The 17,384-nt window shown below is 44.3% G+C and overlaps 1 protein-coding gene across 5 annotated transcripts in view; it reads left to right on the forward strand.

Moving 5' to 3' along the window:
• The window catches only part of TBXAS1 (thromboxane A synthase 1), a 223,863-nt gene that overhangs the window by 202,745 nt on the left and 3,734 nt on the right, over nucleotides 1-17,384 (forward strand). For all 5 annotated transcript variants that reach the window (XM_083462031.1, XM_083462035.1, XM_083462034.1 and 2 more), the window contains exons 11-12: nucleotides 14,155-14,243; nucleotides 16,399-16,536. In XM_083462031.1, coding sequence (XP_083318157.1) covers nucleotides 14,155-14,243; nucleotides 16,399-16,536 — 227 coding nt within the window. The remainder of the gene's footprint in view (nucleotides 1-14,154; nucleotides 14,244-16,398; nucleotides 16,537-17,384) is intronic.

Here is a 17,384-nt window from a genome sequence, read left to right on the forward strand (position 1 = left end):
CTTCTGAGATGACCCAGGTGGATTCCTGTAATGGCCAGTTTCCAAGTTGGTTCAGAAACTTCAGCTGGTCCTGAAGTCAGTGGTACCTCAGGTTAAGTACTTAATTCGTTCCGGAGGTCCGTACTCAACCTGAAACTGTTCTTAACCTGAAGCACCACTTTAGCTAACGGGGCCTCCTGCTGCTGCCGCACCGCCGGAGCACGATTTCTGTTCTCATCCTGAAGCAAAGTTCTTAACCCGAGGTAATATTTCTGGGTTAGCAGAGTCTCTAACCTGAAGCGTATGTAACCTGAAGCGTATGTAACCCGAGGTACCACTGTAATGCCACGCCTGGCTTGGCTACACTGGTGGGCCCAATTCCAAATCCTTAAAAGGCTCAGGAACGCAATACCTCAAGGACTGCCTCCCCATATGAACTGACTCAGACCCTGCAATCATTATCTGAGGCCTTTGTTTGTGTGCCTCCTCCACGAGAAGCCCAGAGGGTGGCAACACGACAACAGCCTTGTCTGCGGTGGCTCCCTTCTTGCGGAATGCTCTTCCCAAGGAAGCCCGCCAGGTGCCTTCATTACATATCTTTACGTACCAGTCGAAAACATTCCTCTTCTCCCAGGCCTTTGGCTAATTAAGCAATCTATGGCCTTTAAAGGGACGCAGGTTTCACTGTGGGTTAAACCACAGAGCCTAGGACTTGCCGATCAGAAGGTCAGCGGTTTGAATCCCCGTGACGGGGTGAGCTCCCATTGCTCGGTCCCTGATCCTGCCAACCTAGCAGTTTGAAAGCACAACAAAGTGCAAGTAGATAAATAGGTACCGCTCCGGCAGGAACGTAAACGGCGTTTCCGTGCGCTGCTCTGGTTCGCCAGAAACGGCTTAGTCATGCTGGCCACATGACCCGGAAGCTGTACGCCGGCTCCCTCGGCCTGTAAAGCGAGATGAGCGCCGCAACCCCAGAATCGGTCACGACTGGACCTAATGGTCAGGGGTCCCTTTACCTTTACCTATGGCCTTTAAAACTGTTTTTTTGTTTTGTTTTATTATGGTATGTATTTTTATATTGTAAGCCTCCCTGTGATCTTTGAGTGAAGGGTGGTGTAGAAATTTTAATAATAATAATAATAATAATAATAATAATAATAATAATAATAATAATAATACTTTTTTTGGAAGAAGGGAAACAAATCACAAGCCCAAGTTCAGGTCTAATGCTAAGCTTAGCTATGGTTAACATAGCAGCAGCAGGACCAGGGGAGGAGCAAACCAGCTGCAATTTTCTAAGTGCATCAACACACTTGGTCATCTGCATTAATTCATGGTTTGACTTAGCATTGCATGTGAACTGCAGGCAGCTCCGTTACTGGAACTCAAGGACTGTCTCCGGGATTTGGAAAATATAGTCCATGTGCTTAGTTGAGACAAGGGCAAATCAAGGGCTTGTACAGGCAGTAATTTTTTTATGGTCACTGCAAATTGCTTCCTCCTTAGTACTACCGTGGCATTAGCCATCTTCTTGCAATAATAATGTGATGACTGGACAAAGGTAACAGACAAGGGTAATAGCTGTGCTGTGGAGGAAGAAGCCAGTTTGTTCCATTAAAAAAAAGAAAAAAGTTCCCCAAAAGGAATATGTATGCTGTAGTTCAAGAGCAGGAGAGCACTCATATTTCATAGGACAGTTGATTGATTTTTTTAGGAAAAAATCTTGACATGATGAAACATAGCTGTAGGAGTGAGAAGCTTTGTCCTTTTTCATCCAGGGATATATGATTCTACTGAAATGAGAATTAGTAAATCATAAGCTAATAGTGAGAATAGTAAGAAAGAGAAAGCAAAAACCTTACGATTGCAATGTACTTTTTGCCTTCATGCCCTCGTTCCTTTGATAGTATTGAGCAGAACCAATTTAAAGCAACCAACAGGCCTCCAATGTTTTGGTCTTCCTGTGGCACCTTGAATTTAAAAGATGGTCCCTCGTTGTTGTGGTTTCAAAGCCAATCCTTGGAACAAATCAAAATGTTAGGGTTACTTAGAGTGCACTAAGTAATTTAAGGGCACCTTCAGACATCCTTTTTAAGTACATAAGGAGAGCCTTGCTGGATGAGGCCAATGTCCCCTCTAGTCCAGCATCCTGTTCTCAGTAGCCAACCAGATGTCCATGGGAAGCTCACAAGTGGGACCTGGACACAAGTACTCTCCCTTCCTGTGCTTTCCAGCAGGTAGCATTCAAAAGTCTCTAACAGTGTGTGTGTGGGGGGGGAGAGTGTTATGCATTCTATTGTCCATTCACGATTTGCGGTATCAGGGTGGTTCTGGTATCAGGGTGGTTCTGTGTCATCCCTGCAAACGTTTTGGGATGCAGCTTTCGTTTCCATGTCCCATAGCTTCCTGCTGAAATCCTGTAGCTTTTTATATGTCCCAAATGTCCCAGTTTTATTGTTTTGTCTCACTTCTGTTGCGTTATAGTACAAAAAAAAGTCTTCCAGATGAAAATAATATAACAACACTGGGTAAGACTTGCAGAAGACCTAATAAAGTAGAACGGTGTGTGGTTTAAATCCACCCCCAATGCTGTTGCTGTTGTGAGGTGTTGCAGAATACAGTGGTACCTCGGGTTAAGTACTTAATTTGTTCCGGAGGTCCGTTCTTAACCTGAAACTATTCTTAACCTGAAGCACCACTTTAGCCAATGGGGCCTCCCGCTGCTGCTGCGCTGCCACTGCACGATTTTTGTTCTCATCCTGAAGCAAAGTTCTTAACCCGAGGTACTATTTCTGGGTTAGTGGAGTCTGTAACCTGAAGCGTATGTAACCCGAGGTACCACTGTACACCTGAAAAATACCGGTACTTTAGTCTAGAGGAGCCCTAAATGTATAAGTGAATGTCTGCCTCTCCTGTCTTAGGTCTGTCTATCTCCCCCTCTACCCAGCCATCAAACTGGAACAGTAAACAGCTTTCTGTGTTACAGAGTCATAGACATTTCCCCACCAGCCAGCAAATTCACCCTAAATAAACTTTAAAATACTGTTCGACTTTCTACAGTAGAATCCCACACAAGCAGCAAGTGATTATGCTGTGTGCTCTCTAGAGAAAAACCCTTTGGGTTTTTCCCCTTTCGTGCTCACGACACTAAAAGAAATAATAAGCACCCTTCATCAGTCTGATGGGCTCTATTTATATACCAAGTCAGGAAGGAGGGGAGAGGTTGGAGAGCTCCCCCCCCCCCCCGATTTAGGATTTTGACTTTTTAATTAGATTTCCTCTCTCACAATCACCCAGCTGTCTGGGTTTGAGCCACAGATAAGTGGAGCTAGAGCTGATAGCAAGAGCAGCAGGATTGGGGGGGGGGATGAAGTAATTATTATTAGAAGAAGAGTACAATGCATTCATATGTTTATATGCATATGTACAATTTTCTCAAATTAGGAGGGTTTCTGGTTAAAGCCCATGTTGGATTAAAGGTGACTAATGCTAAACAATATTTTTGATCCTCATGTTTGACCCTCTGCTTTTCTTGTACACAGAAAGGGGAAGGGTCATGGCTCAGTGGTGGAGCATATGCTTTGCATGCAGAATGTCCCACTAGCATCTTCTGGTAGGACTGGGAAAGACCTCTGCCTATGGCTTAGCTCTGTGTAGTGCACAGCAGCAGGGCAAGGGGAGGAGTGAAGTGATTTCTGATCCATGAATTCACAGGCTTGATTATTCACCAGTTGCCCATGCCATCCAAAACGAGCCATGTCTGAAACCCCTGAGAGCCACTGCCAATCACTGTAGACAGTACTGAGCTGGATGGGCCAATGATCTGACTCGATATAAGGCAGCTTCCACTGTTCCTAAGGCCAAGGCACAATCAAGGCCAGACATTCTCAGGGCCTGAGGCACTTCCCAAGTCATGGTGAAGGCTAGCCAAGTTATTCTGCACGTGATGCAGAAATCTCGCAAGCACCTCGCAAGAAATCCAACGTAACAGCTGTGCTAGCAGAAACTTGCTGCTGAATATATCATACTGTTGGGCGTGCAACAAAATTTCTAGCAACCTGCTTATGCATTCTCTTTATGCAACAACACTCTGCTAGCATAAAATATGTGTAGCACTTAAGCTACCAAGTGACTTTAACTTCGTGCTGCATTGGATCCAACATAAAAGAAAAGGGAAGATGCAGATATTCCCCTTACATCTTTCTACACTTCAGAGTCTGTGGGATATAAACACATCTTTTCCTTTTAGATAGAACTCAGAAGTGTGAAGAAATGCAACACAAGCCATAACTACTACTTCCTCTGACAGGGGAAGTAGAGTGTATCTGAAGAAGTGTGCATGCACACGAAAGCTCATACCAAGAACTAACTTAGTTGGTCTTTAAGGTGCTACTGGAGGGAATTTTTTTATTTTTACTACTTCCTCTGATTCAGCTTCTGGAGAACATGTAAAGAGATTTGTCTTTTCCTGTTCCACACACCCTACACCTGTAATCTGCCATGAGATTTTGCAATTCTGTTCCTTTTGCTTTCTAAATGCTATATCCAGGATCAGAGGCACCTCTGAATATGTGTTGCTACAGAACATGAGTGAGAGCTCCGCTGCCCTCCTTCTGGGTTTCCCATGGGTTGGCCATTATGGAAAACAGGTTACTGCATTTTATAGGCCTTCAGTGAGAGGCAGCAAGACTCTTACTTACGTTCCTAAGCTGCAAGTTAGTTAGACTTTCTCCATAACTACATATGCAGGGTGTTGCCATCTGTTCATTACTTTACGAGTCTGTCCAGCAAAATCATGTGCTGGCTGATAAAACAGTGTTAGGATCTCACACAAGACAGCAAACCTTAGAACTCGACTGATAAAAAGAGTTTGTTTGCTTCACGTGTATCCTGCCTGTCTCCCATCATGGAATACAAAGAGGTTATCAAAGGTCTTGAAGGTCACCAGTTTTCTCTTGGGAATCAGCCATTCTGGGAAGGTCCCTGAACCATGATGAAATTGTGAGAAAACACACACGGTTTCTGCCAAAATATTTTGACCCCAGAATAGATCTATTGATGGCTGAAATCTCTCGCCTGCTTTTTCGCTTTTTTATTTTTGCAAGCTCTGAAAAGATGTCATTGTCAGCTTTTCCTCCCCTGGTATCTGGGATTATGAAATTTTAATTATTATGTTTTCATTCTATCCAAAAGTGCTTTCTTGTGACCAGCAGGATTAAAGGCCAGAAGACAGGTTTGCTCTAGGAGGGTAAACAAAATCCGGATAATGTTTCCTGCATAGCTCTTTTTCAGACACCTCTTTTCTTCTCCTAGGGTGGTAAAGGTTTCCATGGTTCTGATGTAGTTACAGTGTAATTAGAGCTAACCAGCTGCCTGTGAAATAACCAAGTGTGTTTATCTATGCAATCGGAAACAAGGCATTGTAACGGGTAAATCATAAACAGATGGGCATGCTGCCCTGTGGGGTTTGAAAAGGGGAGAGGATGACGTGGGAGGAGGAAACTCTTGCAGGATGGGCACAAATCATGGATCTTACGATCTCACTTGGAGTCAAATCCCAGTGTGATGTTTTGCACCATGGATGTCTGAAACTGTTCTGCATTAATGGTCATCCATACAGCTTAACTACAAATAACCTCCTAAACCACAATGGGCAGAATGTGGCAACGATTCTCATGAAAGGATGTGAAAGCAGATTCATACAGGAAAGGGGATGTGCAAAGTTTAGCTTCCTAGAAGGGAGAGGTTTGACAATTTACTTGCCTTCTATCAAACCTTTTTGGAAGAAAGTTCTATTGAAGTTAAAGGCCCAATTTGGAGGAACACTTAAGCAAACCTTCCCCTACCAGGGGCCCTCCAGATATTTTGGGTGACACCTCCCACCAGCCCATCAAGCAATGTCAATGTTCAGAGATGATGCGAGTTGTAGTCTAAATTGTAGAATGCTGATCTAAATCACAGTGAAGCCTTAATCTTGGTCTGATGCTCTTTCCCTTTCCCTCTCTTTCTCTTTGGTTCATGAGACAAGGATACCGACAGATTCTGTTTTCACTTTAGAACAAACCAGAGTTTCAGGTTACATCCAACTTAGGGAACTTTGGTTTGTCCTAACCAAAGCCATGGTTTCAGTTCCTGTACATTTTAAGTAATGTCAGGTTAAACAAATCACAGTTCTTCAAATTCAGATGTACTCCAAAAATAGGGGTTCTTCTAAGTGAAAGCAGAAGTTTTCAGTCCTCCTGTGCAGAAATGGTGATGAAGATGGGAAAGGCCATGGCTCAATGAACTTCATTCCCAATCATTCTTCATCTTGCATGCCTAAAGCATGGTTCCTGGAACTATCTAGGCTGAACTGAAGTCAGCAGTTTCAAATTCACAACCTAACTTCCAGCCTTTCATGGACTAAAGCTTAAATCATACAACCCGAGGGAATCCCGTTCTTACAAACTCAGGGTCTGAAGTCAATCTCCAATGTTTTAAGCACTTGATGTAGGCAATTCTGCTTTTCGCCTTGTGTAAGACAGAGATAATGTGTACTTTATAGTTCCTCACGACACGAGCATGGAGAAGACTATTAATTATATTCATCTCTATCAAATGCTTCTAAGCACCTCAGACAAAAGGTGCTATACAAAAGTGAAGTGGCATTATAAAATGCTGTAAAACTATAAGTTCCCACAGAAATGCTTGATACAGAATTATGAAAATGAAGTTCCCCCTTGTCAATGTAAATAATAATTATTCTCTGTGGTGGAGAGTTCTTGATTTTATTTCTGTTATTATGTTTACTTGCCTTAATTCCCAGGAAATCTAATCTGGATGTATTGACATACTTGCCCAATGGAAGAGAAAAATTGCTATGCTTGCTGTAGAAAACTATTTACAAAACCTATGGGAGGGCCCCACAGCCCAGCCTTGGAAGGAATGCATACTTTGCATGTGTTGGGTCCTAGGCCCAAGCCCGGGCTGCTTTTCTCTGTTACAGTCCCATTTTATGATCCTTCCTATGGTGAACCTAATGATGAAGCTGCTACGGTGTCAAAGCTCAGAAAAAACCTTTTGAGGTTATTGTTGAAATACACATTTTCCTGTAGTCTGTAAATATAGTTTGGCACTCAGAATGTGACTTGCATATGTTTTCACTGCCACACTACATTTCCCTTCAAAAGTAACAAAAGGTTTTCAAAATTCAGCACATGCCAGTGGTGAGATCCAGTTATGAAACATGACAGCTTGGTGTCAGGTTGAGAGGCACAAACTCCAGTTCCTTCAATTGCATTTGGTACTCATCAGCATTTGGTACACGTGGCTGTGTGGAACAGCAAGTCCCCCAGTGGCAGGGGCAGCTCTGTGCCCCACATCTCACTACTGAAGCTGATGAGGGAAGCCTGGGCACATGAGATTTATCAGAGTGCCTCAGGTCCAGAATGGAATTGGATGTCCTGATCTGGCCAGAACAACAAATGGGCAGTCAGGGCCTGGGGATGGCCCAAACCATGTCTAAATGAAGAAGACCCCTGCTGGATTAGACCCACCTATTCCAGCATCCTGGTCTCACATTGACCAACCAGGTGCTTTTGAGAACCCTCCCAGCAGGACCTGAGTGCAACAGCACTCTCCCCTCTTGTGGTTGCCAGCAGCTGGAATTCAGAAACATTTCCTACCTACATCTATGGAGACAAAGCATAGTTGTTGTGGCCGGCAGCCACTGACAGTCTTTTCCTCCATGAATTTTGTCCAGTCCTCTTTTATAGCCATCCTTTACAAATTCTCCTGTGGGAGGTCGGTGTGGCTTAGCAGGTGGAAACAACCACCCACTTAGGTCCCCTTCCCTCTCCTGTTGCCCCTTCAAAGCCAGACTTCCAAACAAGGGTGCACATTCCCACATTGTGCAGGTGTGATGGGCACTTTCTCTCCCTTCTGCCTCCAGTATCACATACAAAGGCTTGCAGATGAGAAAGAAAACACACACAGAGAGAGAGCAAAAAAAAACAATAACACTTGAAAGGGAACCCTGTTCAGAATTCACATGACAGTCTCTGTTGTGTGTGGAAGGGGGGGGGGGGAGATGAAAATTCACACCAGTGCTGATGCCTTTTAATATAAACATAAACTTGAGGAAATGAACGTTTGATTAAACTAAACACATGGGCCTTTTATATCCACAGACCTTAATTTAAAGCGTTGTCACCTCCACGCTGCCAATGCCAGCTGGAGGAGAAATGATTTAAATTTATCGTCTGACTTCTAAGTGATTCCACAAAAGTCTGCTGAGAGGGCGACAGGGGAGGGGGTGACTGTGATAGTGAGGTGGGTGGGTTGAATATTCCTTATTTCAATACATCTGCAGTAACTACTAGAGAATGCTCATATACAGTGGTACCTCGCAAGACGAATGCCTCGCAAGACAAAAAACTCGCTAGACGAAAGGGTTTTTGTTTTTTGAGCTGCTTCGCAAGGCGATTTTCCCTATGGGCTTGCTTCGCAAGACGGAAACGTCTTGCAAGTTTGTTTCCTTTTTCTTAACACCGTTAATACAGTTGCGACTTGACTTCGAGGAGCAACTCATAGAATGCGGTGTGGTAGCCTTTTTTGAGGTTTTTAAAGACTTTGGTGATTTTTGAAGCTTTTCCAAAACTTTCCCGACACCATGCTTCGCAAGATGAAAAAAATCGCAAGGCGACAAAACTCGCGGAACGAATTAATTTCGTCTTGCGAGGCACCACTGTATGGCAGGAAAGTTCCAAGTCTCAACTTAAACTACAATGCAAAAACGGTGTGCTACTCAGCTGTTTGGGTGCTTTTGGGATGTATATTCTTTTAAAAAATAAAAATATTTCCTTCAATAGGTTTCTGGGCTGCTTGCAGTTCTAGTTTTATTGTTGTCCTTCTCCTTCTTCCCGAGATCCTTTGCTATTCAGAATTTTCTGCCACCCAAGTTTACATTTTGTACATGCCAATCAAAGGTAAAGAGATTTTTTTCTTTAAAACTGTACCTCCTTGGAGAGAATGGAAATGACTTTTTGGTGCGAGTGTGTGCTTTTGAAGAAGAAAAATGAAACCTTGTTTGTTACATTGTATGGGAATATTTAGGAGTGTAGGATCCAGTTTAAGGCAAAGAATTGCAGCTTCCCTTGTACGAAAGGCAATGCTGGAAAAGTCAAATCATTTTATCACATACTTTCTGCTGGAATAGGGTGGCTAATATGTCAGCTCATCCCACCCTGGTGCTGTCCAGATGTTTTGAACTGCAACTCCCATCAACCCTGACCATTGACCAAGCTGCTTGTGTTGATGGGAATTGTATTAACTTGGGCCCACGATATCTTTGCAGATGACCTCCCATGGCACAAACCAAGTCGATCTTTACGATCCTCTGGGCATGGGGCAAGAAGTGATTCTTCTAAGCTAAAAAAAAGAGAGTGACTCAAACTCATTTTCATAGTTGGGAGTACTTTCAGAGTGAAGTGCACCCCAACACAGAGGGATGTGCTTCACTCCCCAGTGAATTGACAGACTTAGGTTTGTCATGACTAACTTGTTCCATTCATTTTAATTAACATTAATTTATGTGGGGCAATCATGGAAAGTATTTCACGAGCCATATAATTGACAAGTTACAATTTGTTTTCATGAATTTCAAGGGTGTAAATCCAAAGCCAACATAGATGTGGGAAATTTCCTTCTAGACGAGGGTAGGGCAGACTCCAGGCTTGTCTGGTTCACTCTGCTTTGTACCAGAATGCCAAGATCTACCAACCAGCCAGGTACAATAGTTAGAATTAATGTACAGAGTGCAGCTAGCCCATGAGTTTGTTTTCAGACCTCAACCGATCACACAGCCATTCCTTTTCCGGTTAGCTTTCTTCATTTCAGCAGGCTACCTTAGACAGGAAAAGTTGATTTGTTATTGAGACTGTCTGCAGTCAGAAACTCTTGCAGACCTTCTGCAGATGACCCAAACACCACATTTTACCTTTTGCCCACTCATCTTCCAGACAGTTAAGTGTGTCTTTTTTCCACGGATCTCAGCTGAATCCTCTACATCAGACCATTGGTTTATAAATAAAAAGGTCTGGCAAGTAAAACAAGGAATTCAGTTGGTTTTGCTAGGTGTTTAAACATTTCATTCATTGAGCAACAGTGAAATGGTGGAAATACACAAAACTAGTTTTAGAGAGGGGGAGAATTCTCTGAAAGTGGTATTAGTGGAGGAGCAATAGGACAAAAGCCAGTATTAAGTAAATGTCATGTTTCCTTCCTTCCTTCTCCCTCCCCTCCCTTTTACAGAGTCCTTCCTTCTTGCAAACTGTAGGATTTTAGATTCTTTATTCTCAGGTTTAGGGATGATTTACATATCCATGCATGCCTTCTTGTGATTGCAATGCTTCAGAATGCTTCCAGTTACAGATAGGTAGCCGTGTTGGTCTGCCATAATCAAAATAAGCTCATCTCAGCTATCTGCCAATCTCCCATTCCCACCACCCTTCTGAGTAATACCCCTCCCCACCTTCTCACTATATAGAAGGATCTGGCAACTTCTGTTTCAGTGTATCTGAAGAAGTGTGCATGCACACGAAAGCTCATACCAAGAACTAACTTAGTTGGTCTTTAAGGTGCTACTGGAAGGAATTTTTTTATTCTTCAGAATGCTGTTAGAGCAGTGAGTGCTTTTATGTCTCCTTGGGGAACCCTCCATTCATAAAGGGAAAAAAGTAGTACATCAAGGAGAACATTAGGCCCATCTGCAGTACTGTATCACCTTAAACAGCCATGGTTCCCCCTGCACCAAAGAATCACGGGAATTGGAGTGTACAAGGGTTTCTGTTAGGAAACCTTTATTTCCCTCAGAGCCACAGTGCTGAATGTGGTTTAACAATAAATTCCTCTTCCCAAATAACTCCAGAGTTCCCTGCGTGAAGGGATTGGGAATTGTAGTTCTGCGAAAGGAATAGGGATTCTTCTGACAACTCTCAGCACCCTTAACAAACTGCCGTTCCCAGGATGCTTTAGGGGAAGCCATGACCATTTAAAGTGTTGTGAATCTGCTTTAAACTGGAGGGGGCCTTAAACTGGAAACCGCTTTCCCGCACACACTATATTTTCTTTAAGTACAGTGGTACCTCGGGTTAAGAACTTAATTCGTTCTGGAGGTCCGTTCTTAACCCGAGGTACCACTTTAGCTAATGGGGCCTCCCACTGCCGCCGCCATGCGATTTCTGTTCTCCTCCTGAAACAAAGTTCTTAACGTGAGGTACTATTTCTGGGTTAGCGGAGTCTGTAACCTGAAGCGTTTGTAGCCCAAGGTACCACTGTAATGAGCTTTAGAAATGGGAGAGAATTCAAATGTTCAAAAAGACACCTGTGCTCTGAAGTGGTAGTCTCAGGGGGACCGAAGTGTGTGCTTTTTATGAATACGTACATGTTTTTATAACATAGGAACATAGAAACCTGCCTTATATTGAATCAGCTCCTTGGAATCAGCAGGGTTCCCAACAGGACTGTTGCAGCCTTGCTGGAGATTCTGTGCATTGAATCAGGAACATTGGCATGAAAAGCATGGTCTCTACCATTGAGCAGCAGCCCTTCCCCTTCACAATTGGCCACCATCTTCCTTCCCCACGATTCTCACAGCTTCCATACTTCTAAAAGTCCAACCTTTGCATTTTAGGTGGACTTTAAAAACCCATTATTACCGTCTCTCTGCAGTCTCTTTAAACACAAGACCTGGTTAAGGGCAAAGCCCTGCTGCAAAATACTGTATGTGTGAGAATTCTGCTCGGTCTGTAACCCCTTGCATCTATCAATAAGGTTATTGCAAAAGTTTGCAGTGAAGCACCTCTAATGTTGCCTAACATTATCAGGTTTCCTTGACCTCCGTTGGCCTGAGTATGAAATAGAGATGGATCTAGTTTTGTTGGTAGATTATCCTGCTCCTAGAAGCTGGCAAAGGTCAGCTGTCCAGGCTGCATTCTTTGATCTCTCAGTAGACTTTGATCCATGTGATCAAGAAATATTGCTGGCATTTTTGCTGACCCTGGCTGCAGTAAATAGGAATGCATTTCAGGGAAGAGGACAATGAGGTCAATGTTGATCCTAAATATTCTTCTACAGTGCTGGATTCTGTGGATGTGAATCAAATTTAGAGTTGATTTACGCACACCCTCTCTCACACACACACTTGCTATCACACTTGATTTGCAAATTTGTGATAAAGTTATCTTGGACTGTGTTAGGTGAGACCCAGGCGCAAATCCACTCTCTGTTGGGAAGCTCAAGCAGTGACTCTCAGCCTCATGGGGATTTGGATGGGCTGGGAGGGAATTGTGTACTGAGCAGTGGGGATTAAAAATGCAATTACAAAAAACGAGGAAGCAGAAACAGAAAGATAATTTGCGCATTCTCCCTCTATGCTTTTCCTGCATGTCATGTGGATGTGTCATTTATGGCTCTCCCTGTCAAAGTGAAGACGAGTGTATTTACCATTGTGGCGGCAGCACAGTACATAGGGGCATAGGTGGAAAACACATGTGCAATCTTGATTCATGCATTGCTTCCTTTCAACATGTGAAGCAGATAGGAACGGGCCCTCATTTTTCCGTAAGTTCAGTTCTCCACATCGATTTGGAGAAGTGTGAATTTTGAAGGATGGCTGTGTTTCAGTTTTCATAATCATTTCAAGAAGTGCAGATTGATAGATTTGTCCTTAAATGTGAACTCCACTGAATTCCTCCCCCATTCCCAGGTCCATATTCAGCAATCATGGCTGGCTGGAGTGAAAAGGATAAAGTCCCCCCGGGGTGTGTCTTCACCCTTATCCATTCCTGCTCTTGATGGTGAAAAAAGCCACATAAGTCACTCTTTGCTTTGCTGCCTCATTCCCCTCTCTTAGCACCAGGACTGCTTCTCCTTTGTACTTTTAATAATGTGTGAGACGAGATCAATAAAGTATGCAACAAAGCCAAATTCACAACTGAAGGAACAACAGACCATCTTGGATCCCATGATTAAGCCCATATGGGCTCCCTCAAATCTTCATAGAACGTTTGGCTTATCTGAGCAGAAGGTGTCTTGTAGCAGTTTATCCTACGTGAATTTTTAGGAGAGCCTGCTAGAATTCCAAGTACTCTCTGCTTGATTCGTCAAGGTCTTGCGTATAGTTTTGCTGCCCTCGCCTGGTAAGACAAGAGCTGTAATTTGTGCTGTTGAAGCAATTTCCCTAGAGGAGGAGGAAAGGGAAATTACTCATATGCCTCTGGGCCTTTCCCAGCGGCAAAAGTGGGCAGGAATAAATCAGGATGAAATACTAGAAAAAATGTGGAGTTCTGGGGGGGGGGGGCAAATATGCCACCCACATTCCGCAATAATTTTTTTTTTAGCATGAGTGTATTCATCATGGGAGTTCGGACGACGGAATGCATAAAATATAGGAATGTAGGAAGCTGCCTTTGACAGACCAATTGGCTCACTACTGCCTACACGGACTGGCAGCAAAGCTCCAGGGTTATGAGCAGAGGTCTTTCCAGCCCTGCTGGAAGATGCCAGGGACTGAATCTGAGACTTTCTTCTTTTTTTTTACAGAAGTATGTGTAATGTCTCTTGTGTTTTTTCCATGTAACATTTTTACAAATCAGTTTCATTTGTTGAGACATTAGTGGGGGGAAAGGGGTGGAGGTGGGGGAAGATGGGTGGGGTTGGGTGGCGATGTTTCTATTTTGCTTAATGTATGTAGGGTTTCGTGTCAGCGTTGCTCATGCCAGTTCTCTGTTGTTCATTTGTGTTTCTTTGGTGGTGAGAGAGATTGGGGTTGGCCATTGGTGTGGTAAGACGCCTTTACCCCGGTATGGCTCCCCTTTATCACATACACAGCCCAACAAGACAATGACAATAACCCACCAACAGCATACAAATCAATATGGCTAACCTGATCCAAAACACCCACCCACCCCTGATAGCTTCTACATGCAAAGCAGATGCTCTGGGCCTTCCCCTATGTGGGTGGGGTAAGCAGTAAAGTCTAGCTGGCTGGGAGATTGTCTTCTTCTGCATCCTTATGATGGTCCTTTATGGTGGTTCTTTCCACCTTAAGGGGTCTCATCAGAGAAAGTAAGGTGGAGATAAATATCTTAATAAAACATAGTAAAAAATAATTACCCTCACACCCACCTTTTACAGGGTGTTCCTGACTACGAAAACATACATGAACTCCCCTACTTGGATATGGTGATAGCAGAGACTCTGCGCATGTATCCACCAGCGTTCAGGTTAGTAGAAATCCCTCTTCCAGAATCTGTCATGCACACTTTCTCAGGCCAGGACTAGGTATTCAGAATCTGGCAGTGGCTGGATTGCTGCAGCTGTGCTTTATTTTGATTTCAGTCCTGCCATTTGATCCAGAAGGATTGCCAAAGCAAGATTGTATAACATAATACAATATAAAAACACGGGGGCTGTTTTAGCCCCTTCCAAAGGCTTAGTGTTGCTCTGGGATTGGCTGAACAGGTGCCGCTGCAGAGAGGAGAAGGGACGAGATGTCTGGTGCGTAATTCCTTCAAAACAAGTGCTTTTTGAGCCCTGCAGGGCTGAGATCCTGTGACTGCGTAGCCTGTGCCGAGGCCAACGTTTATTTATTTTATTTTTCTTAAAATGTCTACCCTACCTTTTTATCAGCCAGGTTGCCTACACTGCTGACATTTGATTTTGAAACAATGCAAAGATGAACTTTCAAAACAGACTGAAACAAAACAACCTAAAAAATATTCACAGTTCAAACAGCAGCAACTAAAAATAGAAAGAGGCAGGTTCATCTTATCTGATATTAAAAGCTTGAGAAAGAGTGGACAGCTGTAACCTGGTGCCTAAAGGATAACAAACACCAGTGTCAGATGAATGTGGTTGGGAAGAGACCAGAGGTGGCTGTTGGGATTCGCAGGATGATGAGTAAGTCTGCAGGCTTCAACAGGCTGATGCAATACTCTGTGAAGTGCTGGGTCAGAGTGACTCAGCAGGAATTTGATTAGCTATCACCTGTTTTAAAAGGAGAGCTTGTTCAACAGTAATTGTGGTTGTGGTGTGGTTGTGCTGTAGTGTGGTGGTGCTGTGGTGGAGAATATTCGTTTGCCTTAAGGTGCAGGTACTCTGTTTTTGTAAATACTTGTATATAGCTCACATTAAAAAGACTGCGACATTGGCCTGGTCCTTGGTGAGGAAGGGGAAGCAAAGGTAGCGGGACCTGGAACAGGCCTCCTCTGAGGATCTTGGCATATGGGACATGGCAATACTTAAAGATGCACTTGCCCTCAAGCCGTTTAGAGAGATTTTAGAGCAGAAATACAGCTAAGCCAAAAGGGCACCCAAATTATGCTGACATATCCAGAGGTGCAGAACTGGGAGGCAGGGTTTTCAGGGGTATGGTGGGCAGAATGAGAGGAGGATCTCACACACAAAAAGCCTTGCTGGATCAGGCCAGTGGTCCTTCTTAGTCTAGCATTCTGTTCTCACAGTGGCCAGCCAGGTACCTGTGGGAGGCCCACAAGCAGGACTTGAGCTCAGCGGTTACTCTCCCATCCTGCAGTTTCCACCAGCTGGTATTCAGGAGGATACTGCCAGGAAGAGCTGCTGTGGGTGCCATTTCACCCACACTACCCACCCACTAGGGACGCGGGTGGTGCTGTGGGTTAAACCAGAGCCTAGGACTTGCCGATCAGAAGGTTGGCAGTTCGAATCCCTGCGACTGGGTGAGCTCCCGTTGCTCGGTCCCTGCTCCTGCCAACCTAACAGTTCGAAAGCACATCAAGTGCAAGTAGATAAATAGGTACCGCTCCAGTGGGAAGGTAAACGGTGTTTCGGTGCGCTGCTCTGGTTCGCCAGAAGCGGCTTAGTCATGCTGGCCACATGACCCGGAAGCTGTACGCCGGCTGCCTCGGCCAATAAAGCAAGATGAGCGCCGCAACCCCAGACTGGACCTAATGGTCAGGGGTCCCTTTACCTTACCTACCCACTGGAATTGACAAGGGGATGTTCCTCCCACTTGCTGCTGCTCTAAACACACACACACACACACACACACACACACACACACACACACACACACACTTCAAGGGGAAATATATTTTTGTTTTCTAACTACGCTTTGAAGTGTGCTAGAAAACAAACCGGAAGCCAATGGCAGTCCTTTTTAGTGTCAAAATAAGCTCCCTGCAAGCAGGTTGCCAAACTAAGTGATCTGGGCAGCCACATTATCTAAGCAGCCTGCTCTCTCTCTCTACTTGGAAGTTTCCTTTTCAGTGATCCTAGCCATGCTTCCCTCACTCAAAGCAGCCCATCCTTGAAAGGTTTACATGCAGAAGCTTCTCCAAGTACGTCTTCCCTGTGCATTTGTCTTCGCATTCTTGAAACGTGCCACCTTTGCTCTTGTAGGTTCACCCGGGAAGCAGCAAAAGACTGCTTAGTTTTGAAGCAACGTATACCTGCTGGTGCTATAATGGAATTTGCTGTTGGACACCTCCATTACAATCCAAAGATCTGGCCGGAACCTGAGAAGTTTATTCCCGAGAGGTATGTGGTCTGTTGTTCTCCCTTTGATCAGACCCAGTAAAATCAAACCCTGTTTCTTATACAGCTGATAATGGAAGGGCATTGATTTGTGAAAGAGAGATAGAAATAGCTCACTTGGTGGGCCTTGATTTCTCTGTTACTTCTTCTGTAGGACCAAGGATTACGGTGCCCTCTTACTTTTGCAGGCTTTGGCCAGGTTCACGTGAGCAGTTATTTTAACCAGTTTCTTATAGACCAGGCCCAGGTGTCAAATGCTGCCCTGCAGACCTCTCTCTGGCCCTTGAGATTCTCCCCAGGCCAGATCCCCACCAGCCTGGCTTCACACCCTTCTTGAGACTTGTGTCCTTGAATTCTGATCCGGACCCTTGCTGGCTTGGAGGGAGGATTGACAGGGGTGTTTATTAGTAGAACTTTACGTTCATACGTTCATTGATACACCCAGCTTAGCTTCTGGCTCTGCCCACCCCTAGCCTAATGCACTTTTACTCCCACCAAGATCTAGCCTACATGTTGCTGTTGGGTCACAGACACCCAGACAGTGATGTCTGTAATGTAGCCAGCTGGGATAGCTCAACTGGTAGAGCACAAAGACTGTTAATTTCAAGGTGATGGGTTCGAGACCAATGCTGGGCCAAATATTCCTGCACTGCAGGAGGTTGGACTGGATGACCCAACTCTACGGTTCTGTGAGTGCTGCTCCGCACTTTGCCATTAGGTACAGGATGGAAATGCTGGTGCAAATACTTTTTTTCACAGTGCTACTTTCACCCTCGGTGGCTGCTGTATAGGGGTCCTGAATCAACCATCTCCTGTGCTATCCTAATTCTGTACATATTCCCATAGTACTT

The sequence above is a fragment of the Podarcis liolepis genome, assembly GCF_965112155.1.
Source record: "Podarcis liolepis genome assembly, chromosome: 10".
Lineage (NCBI taxonomy): Eukaryota > Metazoa > Chordata > Lepidosauria > Squamata > Lacertidae > Podarcis > Podarcis liolepis.